Here is a 16569-nt window from a genome sequence, read left to right on the forward strand (position 1 = left end):
TCCACATCCCATTCTGGCCCACACCTCCTACAGGAAGGGAGTGTCGCCCTCCTCTAAACTCTTTGAGGTTTTCTTGTCTATAGTACTCATTTGACATCTGGCCATAAAAGAAGTGACAATACTTCTTTCATCTTCCCTATCATATATTATATATTTTTTAAATGTCTTTAGGTCAGCACCTGTGTCTCCTAATTCTTTTCTATCCCTATGATGAAATATAGTCAGCATCCTCTAAATGGGTAATTAAATAAGTTAATTCAGAGGTGAATAGCTGTAGGCAATACCACAAAACGGTCCAGTGATTATGATTTCAAGAGAAGGTAAGTGTAATGTGTGTTTCCTGATTATAGAAAAAAAGTAAGAGGTCAATTGAAATCTGAAGTCAAACCAACAAAACCCTGCTATACCTGCGATACCGTGGCCTTAGTTCCTTAGGCAGGAGCCCAAAATAACAAAACATACACAATAAAAAAGGTGTTTACAATAGAGCTTAAAAGACTAGAAAAGGGAGATTTAAATTTAAATTTAGGAAAAGAATACATTTAATAGTCAGCTACCTGGCTCAAAACAACTCAGACAAAATAGTAATAAATAAACGCATACAAGCCAACTGGCCAGTGACTTCATCATCCACAAATTATTTTTCAATGCAACTGATACTAGATAGCACAACTGAGTTCAACAGTCCAGAATCACTGTTATGATGAATCAATCTCTTCGATTTTTCCATTGTTTAAAGTTGAAGGTTAAAAGTAAGTTCCTGGAAAGCTTTTTCTTTCTTAAGTCTGAAAGTAAAATACGTTTATTGTTTTAAAAGGGCAATAACATAAGAAAACAGATAGAAAAAAAACACAATCTAATCACTCAGTGAAAACAAAATTCTGATGTACTTTGTTCTGCTTTTTTTCCTTAGGCAGATTTTACACGGATCTGGGAATAAAAACACACAGACAGCTGTGTGAGGATTCAGTGGGGCAATTTTCATGGTTCTTATTCATGGCATTTGGCATATTAAGCAAAAGTCCCATAAGTCTTAGCTGTTATTATTCATATAAAACACTCTACAATTTATCCCACAATGAAGTCAAATCATCTGGGACCACACACAGTCCTTGCCCTTCATGGAATTGCCCAGACACGTTTGGCATTAAACCACTCGTCTACACTGAACGAAGTTTAAGCAACAGCCCTACAAAATCCACTAATGGATTTATTGAACAGTTTGTGGACATCAATGTCCACTCATCCAGTCTCTCCTCCATGAGACACTGTGGAAGAAATATCCCACGTCAGGGAAAATTATGCCTCTCTAGAAAAGGAGTTTCCATAGTATAGATGCTGATCGCTGCCCTGGGTTGATTCCCTATTTGCTCTGGACACCAGGTAGCTCAGAACCAAACTTGACATCAACCTCTAGCAACTGCACAGAACTTGCCTTATGTGTGCTGACCACTCCTGACTTCAACTCAATGATTAAGTTCCTAGGGGAATGAACACTGGTCTGAACTCTGTCACAGTGACTAATATGACCCATGCCACTATTAAGATCAAGGGAAGGGTTTATCGATTGGTTGAGAGGTAAGCCTGGAGATCAGATCACTGTGGTCTGCTACTTACTAGCTAGGTTGCCACCTGAGCAAACTATTTAACCTCACTAAGCTTCAGGGTTTTTTTAACTTATAAAATGAGGATAATCCTAATATCATAGAGTTGTATTAAATTTAACAATCCATGCATAGTGCTTATCACAGAGTCTGCACATGATAAGGATTCAGGAAATCATAGCTATCATTATCTACGATAATAAACACTGTAACCGTGTAAAAGTATTTTGTAAACAAATAAAGAACCATCAGATGCCAGGATGAAGATATTTTACTATTCTTCTCTGGAGTCCAGTCTCCTTATTTTAATAAAGGGAATAGGTGACGGTTTCTTAGGTCTCTTCTAGTTGTAAACTTCTTTCATTCTCTATACTTAGAGAAGATAGGAAATGCGTCAAGAGAGCAAGAGTTGTAAAGAAGTAAAACCCTGTAAAAGAGGTAGCAATAGTGTATGCTGGAGGCAGCCCCAACAGTGATCTGCTGCTTCCTCAAACAAGTGGCTTGATTTTTTTCTTCCTACTAATACAATTCCTTGTTCCTGGTGCCTAAGCAGTTTTTACTGATACTCGTTAGGTTATGGGCATTAAAGACATCAGTAGCACCTTTGTGCTACTCATTCTGGCTGCCCTCAAATTCTCTCAGCCTGCCTTTCCTTCAGACATTCTGTTCTTATTTTAATGGCTTTGACTTAATTTTTTGCTCTTCTTAATCTTCACAAGGACCCTGGACAGAAATGACCCACCTTTTAGGGAGACCAGAAGGTCTTGGGAAGTAGTGGGATCTGGGTATTGGATACTGTGTGAAGTGTGTGCATCATCAGAACTCTGCCAGGTCAGGGTCAATCCAGGATGTGAGTCTGGACCTCACCCAGGAAGCTGGGCAGCACCGGGTTCTGCACAGAGAACCCTGTGGGGTGGCATGCTGGAGACCTGGCACGACCTTGTCTGGATGGAAGAAGAGCTACAGCGAGCACGAGAATTCCCAAGTCCCAGCTACCCAGAAGAACTTTGGAAAGTTGATTACCTGAGTAAGTAGCTCCCAGAAAACCAAGGCCAACATTTCAGTTGTTCTTCAAGGTCAAAACATTAAGGAGAGCAACAATACATTTGGAAAAACATTTAATCTGTGCATAAACCCTCTTTCTTCAAGAAAAATAACATGTAAATATAACTCGTTACTGAAAGGGAGAAAAGAGGGAGCTGATGGTCTGAAATTGGTTCGGTATTGAACAGTTCTTATAGAAAAAATTTACGTTAGCAGCAATCAGAGTTCAGCAGTGAGTTCTTGCTAGGATGGCTATTCTAATATTTCCCCTGGATGTTTGTGGTCTTGAGACTTCCCTTACAAGTGAACACTAATTGAAGCTAGTTGGAGAGTTAGTAACCTGGCTATTCCTCTAATCATGAAGAAAGTGATGCTTTGAGAAAGGTAATTTGCCAGTGATATCAAGACCAGAAGAGGAAGGGAAAAGACTGGGAGTTTGTAGACTAAGGAGAGCCCTTTCACAGTAATTGGAGCAAGGTGCTAAGAATCTACACTTTGATCTCATCCTTCCAACCCAATCCTTGCTCTGATGGGTCCCCTGAATCTCTCAGATGACTAATTTACTTTGCAACCTTTTGAAATATATTTTAAAATTAATTATTAAGAGAAGACGCTATGAAAGGAAGCATCCTAATGATTTGACTGAAAAGTAGATGTGAGAGTAGATGTAATATTCTTCATATTAAATGCAAGGAAATGCATACAGGAGCAGGTCCATGAGCATATCATCAAAGACAGGAAGCCTTACTCCTAGGGAAGACTATTTTCAGTATCAAAAAACTCCAGTTTTGACAGCATTGAGACAAAAAAGCAATCCACTAACTGGGAAAAAATATTTGCAAGTCATATATCTGACAAAGGCTTAATATCCATAATATATAAAGAACTCTCACAACTCAACAACAAAAAATCAAACAACCCGATCAAAAAATGGGCTGGAGACATGAACAGACATTTCTCCAAAGAAGATATACGGATGGCCAATAGGTACATGAAAAGATGCTCATCATCGCTGATCATCAGGGAAATGCAAATCAAAACTACACTAAGATATCACCTTACACCCATTAGAATGACAAAAATATCTAAAACTAATAGTAACAAATGTTGGAGAAGTTGTGGAAAAAAAGGAACCCTCATACACTGCTGGTGGGAATGCAAACTGGTGCAGCCACTATGGAAAACAGTATGCAGATTCCTCAAAAAATTAAAAATAGAACTACCATACGATCCAGCCATCCCACTACTGGGTATCTATCTAAAGAGCTTGAAGTCAGCAATCCCAAAAGTCCTATGTACCCCCATGTTCACTGCAGCATTATTTACAATAGCCAAGACATGGAAGCAACCTAAGTGTCCATCAACAGATGAATGGATAAAGAAGATGTGGTACATATATACAATGGAATACTACTCAGCTGCAAAATAGAACAAGATCATTCCATTTGCAATAACATGGATGGACCTTGAGGGAATTATGTTAAGTGAAATAAACCAGCGAGAGAAGGATAATCTGTGTATGACTCCACTCATATGAGGAATTTTAAAATGTGGACTAAGAACAGTTCAGTGGATACCAGGGGAAAGGTGGGGTCGGGGGTGGGCACAAAGGGTGAAGTGGTGCACCTACAACACAACTGACAAACATTAATGTACAACTGAAATTTCACAAGATTGTAACCTATCATTAACTCAATTAAAAAAAAAAAGAAAAAAAAAGATTTGAACACACACCAGGCAAAAAAAAAAAAACCTCCAGTTTTGAAGCAATCCTTAGGCCATCATGAATTTGAGAAAATGTTCCATAATAATGCAGTCTTCGTTAGATAGGAGAGAACACAGGCATGGGAGAAACCACATGAAGGTAGTGAATATAGAGGGACACTTGTCCAAAACTTAAAGGTCCAATGCACATCCACGCTCACATCTAAAGGAAGCTCTGTGACTGTAACAAATGTGAGAAATATTTCTGCATGAAGTCAAAATTCAAGAATTAGAGAACTCATAAAGGAGAGGAAATTCTGTATATTTCATGAACATATCTTCAGCCAGAAGTCAAACCTCTCTCAAACATCAGAGAAAAGGAAAATACAGAGAAGGAAGCAAATAATGGATACCTGGAGCAAACTGTTGCCACAAATCAGTCCTCACTTTCTATCAGAGCACTCACACACAGGAGAAACCTTTAGAATGTAACGAAGGTGGGAAAATCTGCCAGAATTTACCCTTCGGTGTACATCAAATTATCCACATGAATGTAGCACACATGGGGAAACATTTTTATGAAGTCGTATTTCACTAAACATGACATAATACATATGAGGGAAAAACTTATGACATTGAATGTGGGAAAAAGTTCTGTTGGAAGTCAACCTATACTCTACTTCAGAGAACTTAATATACCGATAAAGAAGGTGGCAAATCTTTCTTCCAGAATAACACCTCTCTGTACACCAAAGAACTAATTAAGGAAAGAAAATCTTCCATGAGAAGTCAAATCCTTAATTCACAATCAGAGAACATACATAAGGGAGAAAATCTTTAAGAAGAATGAATGTGAGAATGCCTGCAGCAACATCACACTTGCTATATCAAAAAAGTCACATCACAGAGAAACGCTACATAAATAAAATGAGCGGGGGAAGATCTTCACCCAGACAGAATAACTCACTGAGCACTGGGGGATTCCTAAAGGAGAGAAATCCTATCAACATAGAGATCCTCCTGCCAGAAGCTACGGAAATCTTTGCAGATTAGAATATTTGCATAGAAACCCAAAGAAAAAAATGTAGGGAAGCCTTCACCACGAAGTTATAACTAACTGAACACTAAAGAAACAATATTTGAGGAGCCAGCCCTGATGGCCTAGTGGTCAGGTTCAGCATGCTCTGCTTCAATGGCCAGAGTTTGGTTCCTGGGTGCAGACCTACACTGCTCTGTTAGCGGCCAGGCTGTGCTGGTGGCCCACATACTAAAAAACAGAGGAAGATTGGCATGGATATTACCTCAGGGTGAATCTTCCTCAGCAAAAAAAAAAAAAAAAATATATATATATATATATATAAAAGATAAAATTTATCTTTTTTAAAAAAAGAAACAATATTTGAATATTTTGAAAGTGTTAAAATTTTTAACAAGAAATTCAAAACCTGGGGAAATTTCATCAAGTTAGGGATTATGTCAAAAACATGTTCCCCTAGTAATAACATTGTTCTAAAAGTCATGTTCCATATATGATACCGAGTCTTGTTTCCAAAAACAATCCAGCAAACTCTTTTGTAAATCTAACATGTATAAATAAAAAGATTTTTAAAAAGAAAAAGTCAAACCAGTCAAAAGGACATAGGTGCCAGCTTGAGAGGGTACTCAATGGCTGTGACAATGAGTGCTAAAATAATTCAGTACTGTAATGAATCACAAATCTTTAAAAACATACAAATTCATGAGTCCATACTGATAATAGACAGGTAGACAGATACATCAATTGATCAGGAAGAAGGGAGGTCTCTGGTTTATACTACAATGCCACAGGTTAACTGAAAGAAGCACTGGGATTAGAAAATCATTATTCTGCAACCCTTATGGCAAAAAGTGAATCAGACAAGAATCATGAATGGATATCAAAACTAGGGGGAAACCTTGATGAGAAGCAGAATATTTGCATGGTCTTAACCGTGTATCTCCACAGACTACTTATTAGTTGCAAGGGAAGAAAATAAAAACAAATAATCCAATGGAAAACTTGGACAACATCTTGACTGGTGATGAAAATTAATATCATCTGAGAGACAGACGGACATTGTGTGCCCCCAGATGTGGCACTCTGAGAGGGACATACCACCTAAACAGTATTCTGGCTGAGGATGCTTACCTTCAACCCAATTACAGAGAAGCACCAGGAGAACACAAATGAGGAATGTTCTCAAAACAAAACAAAACAGTGAGAGGTGGGCTATTTCCTCAAAAATATCAACGTTATAAAAAGGGCAAGAAACAAAAAAACGTCTACAGAAATGTCCCACATTAAAGGAGGCTAAAGAGACATGACACCAAAGACTAATTCCTGTACTAAAGCAGAAAAGATGCTGTATTAAGGACATTAGTAGATCAAGTGACAACACTGGAATATAGATGGTAAATTAGATAAAAATTCAGTGTCAACAATGGAACAGAAGTGAAAGCCCAGAAATAAAGCCACACATCCACAAACAGCTAATCTTTGACAAAAGAGCTAAGAACACGCAGTGGAGAAAGGAAAGTCTCTTCAATAAATGGTGTTGGGAAAACTGGACAGCCACATGCAAAAGAAGGAAAGTAGACCATTATCTTTCACCATACACAAAAGTTAACTCAAAATAGATTAAAGACTTGAAGGTAAGACGTGAAACCATAAAACTCCTAGAAGAAAATATAGGCAGTACACTCTTTGACATCAGTCCTAGAAGGATCTTTTCAAGTACCGTGCCTACTTGGGCAAGGGAAACAAAAGAAAAAATAAAGGAATAGGACTTCATCAGACTAAAGAGCTTCTGCAAGGCAAAGAAAACAAGGAACAAAACAAAAAGACAACCCACCAACTGGAAGAAAATATTTGCAAATCATATATCCGACAAGGAGTTAATCTCCAAAATATATAAAGAACTCACACAACTCAAAAACACAAAAAACAAACAACCTGATCAAAAAAAGGGCAGAGGATATGAACATTTTTCCAAAGAAGATATACAGATGGCCAACAGGCACATGAAAAGATGTTCAACATCACTAATCACCAGGGAAATGCAAATCAAACTATAATGAGATATCACCTTTCAGCTATTAGAATGGCTATAATTACCAAGACAAAAAACAACAAATGTTGGGGAGGATGTGGAGAAAAGGGAACCCTCATACACTGCTGGTGGGAATACAAACTGGTGCAGCCACTATGGAAAACAGTATGGAGATTTCTCAAAAAATTAAAAATAGAAATATCATACGACCCAGCTATGTCACTACCGGGTATTTGAAATCAACAATTCAAAGAGACTTATGCACCCCTATGTTCATTGCAGCATTATTCACAACAGCCAAGACATGGAAGCAACCCAAGTGCCCGCTGACTGATGAATGGATAAAGAAGATGTGGGGGATACACACACACACACACACACACACACACACACCCCACAATGGAATACTACTCAGCCAGAAAAAAAGACAAAATTGTCCCACTTGCAACAACATGGATGGAACTTGAGGGTATTATGTTAAGCGAAATAAGCCAGACAGAGAAAGACAAACACCATAGGATTTCACTCTATGTGGAAGATAAACAAATACATGGACAAAGAGAACTGATTAATGGTTATCAGAGGGGAAAGGGGTTGGGGGGTAGGCATAAGGGGTAAAGGGTTACACATATATGGTGACTGACAAATAATAATGTATAACTGAAATTTCACAATGTTATAAACTATAATGACCTCAATAAAATAAAAAAATAGCATCAAAATAAATTTATGAAATTGATAGGTACACTCTGGTCACATATAATACACAGAGAGGAGGGGTGGCGGTAGAAAGTGCAAATGAGAAGGCGAGTAGGGTAAATGGCAGCAATAAGTGAATGTGGTTAAAGGGCGCACAGCTCTTCTCTGTATGTCCTATTACTATCGTGCAACTTTCGTAAGCTTTAAATAATTCCCCAAAAATGGTAATTTTTAAACAGCCAATCCAGCATGCTCTGGATCCTATTCCCTCAAACAATAGGTATTCGTCTCTCTCATCCTTTTCTCTCTTCACTAGATCCACTAGATTCCATTAAGCTTAGAAACATACTCTTCATATTCCACAAAAAAAAAAAAAGCAAACAAAACCTTTCTTGATCCTACTCAAAGGCTTATCTACTCACATTGTCACGCTTTCTGACTTTCCATTTATCTTCCACACACTCCAGCCTGGCCTCTGCCCTCACCACGCACTGCAACTGCTCTTGCTAAAGTCACCAAACACACCCAGTTTGCCAGCTCCAAGGGATCCTCTCCAGTTCTTAAGCTACAGGACCTTTCCTCAGCCTTTGACGGTCTTGACCACACCCTCTTCCTGGAAATAGCCACCTCTCCTGGCTTTAGATCAAACACTCCCGATTTTCCTCGCGCCCCTCTGCCCCTCCTATCAGTCTCCTTCCCCCATCCTTATCCTCTGACTTCCAATGGTTACAGTCCCCAAGCTTCTCAGTGCATTCTGTCTCTCAAGGTGGTCTCATCCATTCCCATGGCTTTAAAAACCATCTACAAGCTGATGACTCTCAAATTCATTTCTTCAGCCCAGAGCTTTCCTCTGAAGTCCATATTCATACAGCCCGATTGCCTTGACATCGTTGATTGAAGCTTCCCAAACTTAACATATTCAAAATGGAACTCTTGGTCTCCCCGAACCCCGAATCTTCTCCCCTAGTCTTCCCATTTCAATAAATGCCACATTCATTCATTCAAGTCAAAAAACTCAGAATCATCCTTTGGATGTTGAAATTATAAGCAACATTTTTTTCTTTATGCTTTTCGATGTTTCAAAATTCCTATAATAAACATACATTATACTTATAAATACATGAATTAATCAAAATTAAAAGAACCAAAACCTTTATCTTTTGGGTAACGGGAAACAAAACAAAGATGTGCTTAAACATAATGTTTTATAGTCTCTATATTTGTTCTTAACTTTAGTTTCATGAATGTCTAAATAAGGGTATGAAAAATTAATATTAACTTTCATATTACCGGAAGTGTTTGGATTTATTGAAGACATCACAGAATTGGCTTCTATCTAGAAAAGAGGAAAGAATAGGACATATAATTTCATGAAATGTTTTCAGGGTGCAAGTTCTTAATTCCTGGATGCATTTTATGAGAAACCAAATTTGTTTAGCCCAGCAAAGAAGTAATGTCACAGGACAGCCATAGTAGTCATTTTACTCTTCCATTAATATATATAAGTTACCAGACACTAACGTACTACAGCTTCTAATGGCCCCCAAAACTTTATTCCATTGACCAAAACGATTTAAGCATATAAAATCAACTTGTCTGTCACACATGTAGCATAACCTAAAAGGTAACCTTTGTTTTAGACAAATATAGTAATTATTACAATGAGCTCTATGGCTTGATTTTTAAATTTTTTTCCTGATTATAAAAGTAACATGATGCAGAAAACATAAAAAATTATGATGAAGAAAAATTTTAAAAGCAGCCATCCAATGAAAACCATTGTTAACATTTAGGCCTTGTCTACCTTTTTTCTTTTTCTATGCATTTTTAAACATATTTGAGAACACACTGTGTATAAAGTTTGGGGACCTGCTTTTAGTCAATATTAAGAAATAAGCATTTTCCTACATTGTTACAAGAACTCTACAAACATTATGGAACTAGAACCCTGGAAGCATCTGACACAGCTCTCCACCTTGGATTCCATGCCCTGCACTTTCTGATTCCTTCTGGCCCTCCCAGATGGTTCCCACTGCATCTTCTTCACAAAGTCCCTGCCTGCTCTTAAATGCTGGTACTCCCCAGTGTTCTGCCCTCAGGCTCCTGCCCTTCAGGCCCTGCATCCTCCTCCTGGGCAATGCTACCCAGTCTCATGTTTTGAGGTACCACTTGCAAACTGAAGAATCCTGAATCTATCTCCAGCCCTCACCTCTCCACTCAATTTCAGATTCCTCTATCTAAGACAGGCAGTACAATTTGAGAGCAGATGGTTACCCCCATAACCTCAACACCAGCACAGCGTTTAATGACTGAATGCACTTGGAATGCTCATTGCCTCCTTAAACTTAATGTGTTCCAGTCTGAAGTCATTGTCTTTCCCATGAACCTACTCCTTCTGAATTTTCTTACTTGGTGGCTTCCCTATGCCTTCAGTCCTGGTGTTACACCACTTTCTTACCACCACCGTATCCAATCGATCACCAGGGTGTAACTTCTCCCACCACCCACAAAGTGTTCCCAGACCCTTCATATCAGAGGAGTCTGGCTCCTCTAGCCTAAATGCCACCCAGACTCCTATTATAGTTACTGGAATTAGACCAGGCTCTTTGTCCCCTTCACTTTCTGTTCCTAATCTCATCTATCTTTGTATTTCTCAGTTTTATACACTAAATTGTGAACAGCTTCAAAGTAGGGTCTATGTTTCATTCATCTTTGTATCTCTAGCACCTAGCAAGTGTTCCTTTTGTTAAAGAGGAATGCAATAAATGTCATTGTGTAAACAACTACGTGTGGTTATAAGCCGTTTATCACACAAGTGCTTTTCTGCTTCATGACCTGCATTCAGTAAATATTTCATTTGCTCAAAAGCAATATTCAAAGACAAAACCCCAAATCTCAACCTAGTATAAAAATAAAAATCTGTTCAATTTTACAGAAGCTATACATTTTTTTTCTTCTTTTTTTTTCTCCTCAAATCCCCCCAGTACATAGTTGTATATTTTTAGTTGCAGGTCCCTCTAGTGGTGGCATGTGGGACGCCACCTCAGCATGGCCTAATGAGCAGTGCCATGTCCATGCCCAGGATCCAAACCAGTGAAACCCTGGGCCACCAAAGCGGAGCGCACAAACTTAAGCACTCGGCCACAGGGCTGGCCCCACAGAGGCTATACATTAAGTGTCACTTATTTAATAAAAATTCACAGTACAAATGATTGATAAGTGTAGGGATGATTTGCTATATCAGTACTTTGCTGTTTAGTGATCTGTGGTCAATAAACATTCCATTTGACTAAAAAATAAAATCCAAAACCTTGACCAGGTATGAAAATAAACGTAAAAGTCTGTTCAATTTCATGGAGTGTACATATGTATATCACCTGTCATTAAATTCCTCACTTACATTCTAAAATTAAAACCAAGTAAGTAGTCAAGGGTGATAAAGGCAGAATGATCTTTCCAGCTGAATCCAGGGTAAATACGATGCTTCAAAGGCTAAGTCTGGGGCCCGTGGGTGGCGCAACAGTTAAGTGCACATGTTCCGCTTCAGCGGCCCGGATTTTGCTGATTCAGATCCCGGGTGCAGACATGGCACAGTTTGGCCAAGCCATGCTGTGGTAGGCATCCCACATATAAAGTAGAGGAAGATGGGCACGGATGTTAGCTCAGGACCAGTCTTCCTCAGCAAAAAGAGGAGGATTGGCAGCAGTTAGTTCAGGGCTAATCTTACTCAAAAAAAACAAAAAAAAAAACCCAAAGGCTAAGTCCATTAGCTGACCTTCTTTGGAATTGCAGCTGACATAATCTCAGGTTAACAGGAGAGCTGCAATTTCTGGGAGCCAACCCTGACTACTTCTCTGAGCTCCATAATCAACCTCTCAGTAACTAAGCATTCCCTCTGAACCTACCTGGGCTGTTCATGGGATCTATTTGTATCAACAGAGCATATTTACCATGAAGTTGTGATACATTTATGCATAGTGAAGGATGGACAAGTGAGACACCACGTGGTCCCTGGCCTCACTGGGCTTGCAATCTGACAGACAAGTAGAGCCTGCTCATGAGCAACAGCTGGGCCAAAATGATTGCCAAGCTGGTTAATGAGGGCGTGAGGGAGGGCATTCCAGGCAGAGCCCTGAGTCTCCCTCTACTTGATGGCTGCAGTTGAATTTCTTAAATCTGGACAAGATCTTGCCTCTGATTAATTCCAGTTCAGCAGCTTAACAAGAAGGATCCCTCTCTAGAATGGATGTAATAGACAAGGGGAGCAGCACAAGGAAAGGGGAACAGGAAATTTGTTCTAGTCAAGTAGGAGGTTCATTGAAGATCAGCTGAACTCTCATTATTAGTGAACTAGTGCAACCTTTCCTGGAGAGCAATATCCAAAAAAATTTCAAATGTATACAGCAACTGTACCTCTAGGAATTTATTCCACAGAGACAATCCACACGTATAAGTACAGACATAAAAGGATGCTCATTGCGGCAATGTTTGTAGGAATGAAAAACAATGGAAACTATCTAAATGACCAAAAACAGGAAACTGGCTAAAGAGGATACTTTGCAACTTTTTTTTTTAACGAGCTGATGGTGTTTGTTTTTATGTTCATCTATTGTTAAGTGAAAAAAGCAAGTTCAAATAAAATAGGCATACTGGGCACCCACTTATGTTTTCATAGACTGCTAGGCATGGTTGTCATGCATAGAAAGTTTTGGAATGATACATAAGAAAATAATGGTAACCCTTGAGGAGTGGGACCCTTTGGTAGGAAGGGAGAGGATTTTACATTCAACTTTATGCTTTTCTAGACTGTGTGAATTTTTTGACTACGTAAATGCATTACTTTTATAATTTAAATGGAGCAAAAAATTTAATTAAAAAAGAAACATGTTACTTCCTCTATGAATTCCTCCTGTTACCAACACCCCACCCCCATCCTCAGCTTTCCCTCTTGACACTTCCCTAGCATCTCATATTTATTATAAGTATTAACAGTCTGGTGGTGAGACAGGCTTCCTGGACTCTAATTCATCCGAGTAGGGTTCTTAAGAAGAGTAAAATTCACCACTGGACACATCTCTGAAATTGCTTCTAAGTCAGCAATTTGCTTTATAAACATCCTAAGCTAGCCCTCTGCACTTTACTTAGAATCCACTCACTATTGTATTATCTGCCCCACCCCCAAATATAAGAAGCAAGCTCTACCTTGGAGGGCTTGTACCCAAACAGCGTCACAACAGCAACTTTAAAGTCCTCTCTGCTTAGATAGCCTTTGTTATCTTCATCACATGCTTTAAATACCTAAAGAACATTAAATAACTTTAGTTAATAAGACAGAAACTATCTGTTCTGCTGTTTTTGTTACTAGTTTATATTAAATTCAGACCTCCAAGATCTAAAACTCAGCCGAGCAGTAGGGCTCAGAAATGGAGTTTTATTATCCAAAGTTTAATTCTCAACAAATCTTAATGTGCTAAAATCTACCCAAAAACAGTGCAAACAACTTGATCGCTAGGCTGACACAAATTAATTACGTTAAACCATTGGCATAAATTCTACCCAGAATTCAGTCCTAGAATTAGGAAGGTGAGACAAAGGGGGTGGCTTTGAAAGGCAGCAAGAGGCAGATAAGAAACTATTATTTAATAGACTATGTAGCGGAGAAGAGGAACTTGGAAGTAGCCAGAACACTGGACATGGAGCCAGAAGCCTTGCAGCCCTAGGCTCAGTCATTAACCACGACACTTTGGAAGGATAGTCCAGTCCTTGTCGATGCAACCGGGCTGAGTGAGATCCAGGCACGGTGATGGAAGTGAGAGCCCGGGGTCAAGTTAAAATCCAAGACTCAGACCTCTGAACACCTACTTCTACCCATTTCTTGCGTTCTGAAGGGGTGGGTTCCCATGTCCGCGGCCGAGCCCCGGCCTGGGAGAAAGACATCGCGACTTGCCACAACTGAGCCGAGACAGCGAAACCCACGAGCCCAGCGGCCAGAATCCCGCTCTCTGCGGACCGCAGCCACGCTCACGGCAGCTCCGGAAGCTGTATTTGGCCGGACACCTCCAACGTCTTCTCCCATTGGTCGACCTGCGAGCCACTGGCGTGGACCCTGCAGTTCTATTGGCCCGAGGCTTTGTTTAACAACGTTTCCTTGGACCAGCCTATGGCGGAGAGGCTGCTAGGCCCGCCCCCCGCCTTGGCTCCGCCCCTCTCACTCCCTTAACTCCTAGCGCCCGGGTGGGGAATCCTGCTCACCCAGTCGCTGTTTTGTCGCATCCTGGATGATTCTTTTCATTTTCTGCCCCTACACCTTGCAATAAATCACTTTTGCTAATTCTGATCTATGGCACTGTGCTAAACATTATGGGAGACACAGAAAGAGTGAACAAAGCTTAAAAGGAACCAAACAAAACAAGCCTAGTCCAGGATTCACGTGCACATCAGCAAGTCACTGGGGGCGCTCCCTCCAGGGTAGCTACCGTGTCCGTTTTGTCCTCCGGAAAATACTAGCACCTAACATGGTGCCTGGCACAAAGCAGACGTTCAGCAAACGAACCAAGCAACCCCTTAGGATGTTTACACCAAGTTATTTCGTTCAGTCCTCTGCGATGGTTGCCTGGTTTGAAAGAAACTCCGAGAATAAACAGTATAAAACAGCATTCTGCCCAAATTTCATACCAAACATCTTTATTAAAGGCAAGGAATACGGGGGTGAGGGGGTCCGTTTTGCAAAGAAGTTTGTCTCGGATCCCTCTCTCTTCTGGCAAATCGGTAAGATTAAAATCACGTACACCTGTTTCGGCGAAGAAACAGGCATTGGAGGTTGAAGCTGATGGGAACTCAACCTTTCATTTTACAGCAGGTTTTACAATTTGCGCCCCAAGCGAACCCGCTTCTCCCGAGATACTGGTCTCAGCCCTCAGCTGCCTCAAACCTTGGCTGATCTGTCTCCCTTTGAAATAAACCCTCCTGCCTCGGGCTCTGGGAGAATGAAGCTGTCTATGAGAATCCCTGTAAAAGGGATGAGTTTTGCTAACTAACTAAGGGAGAAGCGAGGGAACACTTCGGACACTTCATTTTCTCTCGCCTCTTTTTAGGTTTATTTCTCTCTCCCCTCTTTAGAAGAAACGGCCAGGTGAGCCGAGAGCTGGAGGCAGCCAGGGCTCTCCTCTGCCCCCTTCAGTGGGAGCCCCCAGGGGGGTTGCGGCCCCTGTGGATCCGGCGGTCTTTAGGACCCAGCGGCGGGCGTCCCGGAAGGGGAAGGGGCGGGGCCGCGAGGTGCGCGCCGCGGCCCTGAGGGTTTGAACTGCGCGCAAGCGCAGTCGGTGGCCGCGGTGGGCATCCCCGGTGCTGGTTCGGCGGCACGGTTCCGGTGCCTCAGGTGCGTGCTCGGCGGCCGTGGGAGCCCGCGATCCTGCTCCTGCCGCCCGGGGCGGTGCGCGGGCCGCTCGGGTCCGGCGAGTTCGCGAGTGCCCTGCGGGGCTGAAGGCGGCTCGCGGGGGGAGCCGCTCATCTGGTAAAGACCCCGGGCATGGTCCCCTCGGCCCTGGGCCTCGGCTTCCCCCAGTAGAGTACCTCTTCGGGTCGCGCAGCAGTCATTGCAGAGCCCCGAGTCCTGCCCGCAGTGTGGGCGTGAGGGGTCCCCCGCTCGGGTCCTTATTCCGGCTTCTATTAATAGTGTGGGTGTCTGGGCAGGTAGTGGTGATAGCTAGCGCCTGTTGAGCGCTCACCATATGCCAGTTAACTTTTCTGGGCTCAGTTTCCCCGTAAATGGAAGCAATCGTGGTAGTTAGTATAGACGGATGAGCATGAAATGAGTTTACAGCGGGTAAAGTGCTTCGAATTGTGCCTGGCCCGAGATGAACGCACAGAAAAGTTAGCAGCTGTCATTACTTCCTCCTGGTACCAGGAGTCAGCCCACTTCACTGCATCCCCACCGCCTTCATCATCTCTGAGTCCCTGCAGCAGTCTCCTCTCCTTGGACTTTTGTCTCCTTTCCAACCATTCTTCACAGAGGGTTCTAGGGAACGTAATATTTTAAAAAGGTAAATCGGGCCAAGGTACACCCCTGCTTAAAGCCCTTCAGTGGGGCCCCATTGTTTTCAGAATAAGATCCGGTATCTTTAACGCGATTTACGCCCCGCCACCCCACCTTTATCCTGGACTACTGCCTGCCTTGTTCGAGTCTTCCTGTGAGCTCTTGGAGTTATTACAACCTTGTTCCACCTCCTGGCCTTTGCAGGTTGGGTTCCCTCTTCTTACACTGCTCTTCACGTCCCCTCCCCCTCATCTCCTTTTTTATTCCGCTGGTTCCTTTTCATCCTCCAGATTGCACTTGAGTGTTACTTATTCAGAGTATTCCAGGGTAAGGGCATTCTATTACTATCTCATATGTGTAAAACGTAATGAATGTCTTGTAAGGCCATCTTGGCTTCTTTTTGTGTTAGTCTGTC

General features: G+C 41.4%; 1 protein-coding gene across 3 annotated transcripts in view; it reads right to left on the reverse strand.

Moving 5' to 3' along the window:
• The window catches only part of EFCAB11 (EF-hand calcium binding domain 11), a 130998-nt gene extending 116830 nt beyond the window's left edge, over positions 1–14168 (reverse strand). For all 3 annotated transcript variants that reach the window (XM_046647051.1, XM_046647052.1, XM_046647050.1), the window contains exons 1-3: positions 13982–14168; positions 13322–13417; positions 9410–9455 (exon numbers count right to left, since the gene is read on the reverse strand). In XM_046647051.1, coding sequence (XP_046503007.1) covers positions 9410–9455; positions 13322–13417; positions 13982–14056 — 217 coding nt within the window. In that variant the 5' untranslated portion in view covers positions 14057–14168. The remainder of the gene's footprint in view (positions 1–9409; positions 9456–13321; positions 13418–13981) is intronic.
• Positions 14169–16569: the final 2401 nt, after the last annotated feature.

Source organism: Equus quagga, chromosome 20 (assembly GCF_021613505.1).
Source record: "Equus quagga isolate Etosha38 chromosome 20, UCLA_HA_Equagga_1.0, whole genome shotgun sequence".
NCBI classification, from domain to species: Eukaryota; Metazoa; Chordata; class Mammalia; order Perissodactyla; family Equidae; genus Equus; species Equus quagga.